This window comes from Trichinella spiralis, assembly GCF_000181795.1.
Source record: "Trichinella spiralis strain ISS 195 chromosome Unknown Scfld2512, whole genome shotgun sequence".
Lineage (NCBI taxonomy): Eukaryota > Metazoa > Nematoda > Enoplea > Trichinellida > Trichinellidae > Trichinella > Trichinella spiralis.
Window position 1 is genome coordinate 6,282 of NW_003529451.1, and position 2,060 is coordinate 8,341.

The following is a 2,060-nucleotide window of genomic DNA, read 5'->3' on the forward strand; positions in this document are numbered from 1 at the left end:
GGCGCGCCCAGGGCCCGGGCCGTAAATCAACCGGGCCACAGATGCCGGCCGACACCAAAGGATTGCCGCCAAACCGGCGGCTAATGTCTCTCTCTCTCTCTCTCTTGTAAATAAATATAATTCATCTTCTCTCAATGCTGCTGTTCTCCTACCTTCTTCTTCCCCTATCCCACCACTTATATATGCACATTTCAATTGATTGATTGATCGATCGATCGATCGATTGTATTGATTAAAAGTATAAAATTAAAATAGTATGGCAAAAAAGTAATATTATAATAAAATAAAATGACTCCTACTTGAAATATTCGACCAACCACCGAACGTCGCTTGCCATAGACTGAATAATTGCCGGACAATGTTGCCGAACCGTCACTGAAGAACAATTCAATTCTCGCATTACCGGTGACCATCACCGACCCCGGTTGACTATCGACGTTGACCAATGCCGGACAAACTTTCCCATACCCAAGCAGCATGATCAACAACAACACTAGCAAACGTCGTCGAGGACGCCGCAAACCAACAACTCCGTGCAACAACGGCAGCATTGCTTTTTATTGTTTTTTTTTCTATTTCTACAATTCTGCTCTTTCTGTTGTTCACATACAATGAAAACTCTGTGCTTTTCCAACTTTTGAAATGCTGAATTAAAAAAAAACAACAAATTATTAAATTTGAATACAAATAAAAAAAAACAACACGCTTCTGCTGTTACAACAACAAACAACCAAAATACGCGAACAGCAACCAACCAACCAACAACCATCACCAGTGTGTGTATGTGTGTATCTCTGTTGTGAATAGTAGTAGTAGTAGTAGTGTTTGTGCTGCTTGCTCACTGGTTGGCTAATTTGGTTGGTCGGGATCCGTACACTTCAGACTTCGAATGCCACACCATTTCCTGTTGATTTGCAATATTTAAATTATTTTAAAGCAACAAGAATAGCAGACATCAGGGCTGGCGAGTGGAAGAGAGAATTTCAAATAAACATTGGAACCAAATGGAATTGTTGCTTTGGTTTCAGATATGTAGCTTTTAATGAGAAAAAAAAATAATAATCTGATGATCACCTAGTTAGTGATCAGCACAAATGATGACGACCAGAATGTGGTGGACGTGAAGAATGAGAAAGTGGATAATAAATGAAATCAAAAACGCTGAACCAAGAGGAGAAAGCCGACGCCACCTGGCGGAAATTGTTGCGGCCAAAACTGTAAGTTGCCGGCGCTCGTCGGCAGAGTACAAAGGCGCCGACAAACGCGACCGCGCGGTCGTAAATCTCCGCGCAGGCGATCACGTGACCGACGTCGCACCTTTTGATTGGCGCGCCAGTGTCGCCGCCGCCGCGCGCGCGCAACGCCGAACTTGAACCCTTTGTTGAACGGCGCGCAACAACTTTCCCCCTTTGTTTACTTTTATATGCAAAATTTTTTTTGTTATCCTTCTCTGTTTTTTTTCTTTCTTTTTCTTCTTAATTATCTTTTTCAACTTACCGTACACTGAATGAAAAAAATTCAATTTTTTTGTATCATTTAATTTTGAAAAATGAACTCTTGTTATTAATTTTTTTTCAAATAATAAAGTGAAAAATTTGGGTCGAAAAGGTTATTCTATTCGTTTTCCGCTCGCACGAACGCTGACAATAAATAGACAATTCCGCTTTTGGAATTTTCAAAATCAAACGAAAAATTCAAAATTTATTTAAAATATATTTTGAAATTTCAACAACAACAATAATAATAATATTGAAAACGATCAACAGATTATCAAGAATTTTTTTAAAAACTGTTTATCATTTGCTGAAATCAAAATTTTTTCTAATTTTACCATGTTTCTTTTTTTTAACTATGAATAAATAGAAATAGTGGGAGAATTTGGTGATTTTTTTGACAAAATTTTTGACGTTGGTTTTTGATCATCATTATTCGACAGACAACGGCAACAAATATTGCTTGTCAACTGGTGAAACAATTGTCGGATGAGATGCGTCGGTTTTTTTTGCTTTTTAAGTTTTTTTTCACTCAAATATTAAAAAAAGTGAAAAGACAAGCAACAT

General features: G+C 37.8%; 1 protein-coding gene across 1 annotated transcript; it reads right to left on the bottom strand.

The window, feature by feature from the left end:
* Positions 1–983: 983 nt before the first annotated feature.
* Tsp_12469 (conserved hypothetical protein) lies at positions 984–2,060 on the bottom strand. The gene is made up of 4 exons (XM_003368401.1): positions 2,052–2,060; positions 1,498–1,503; positions 1,161–1,407; positions 984–1,036 (listed from the first exon to the last, which is right to left on the bottom strand). The coding sequence occupies exons 1-4, from the start codon at positions 2,058–2,060 to the stop codon at positions 984–986; spliced, it is 315 nt and encodes a 104-aa protein (XP_003368449.1).

What these genes read in the sequence shown, in the direction of transcription:
- Tsp_12469 (XM_003368401.1), bottom strand. An exon ending in CTTTCTCCTCTTGGTTCAGC is followed by an intron (nt 1,037 to 1,160) that starts GTTTTTGATTTC and finishes TCTCATTAAAAG; the next exon opens with CTACATATCTGAAACCAAAG.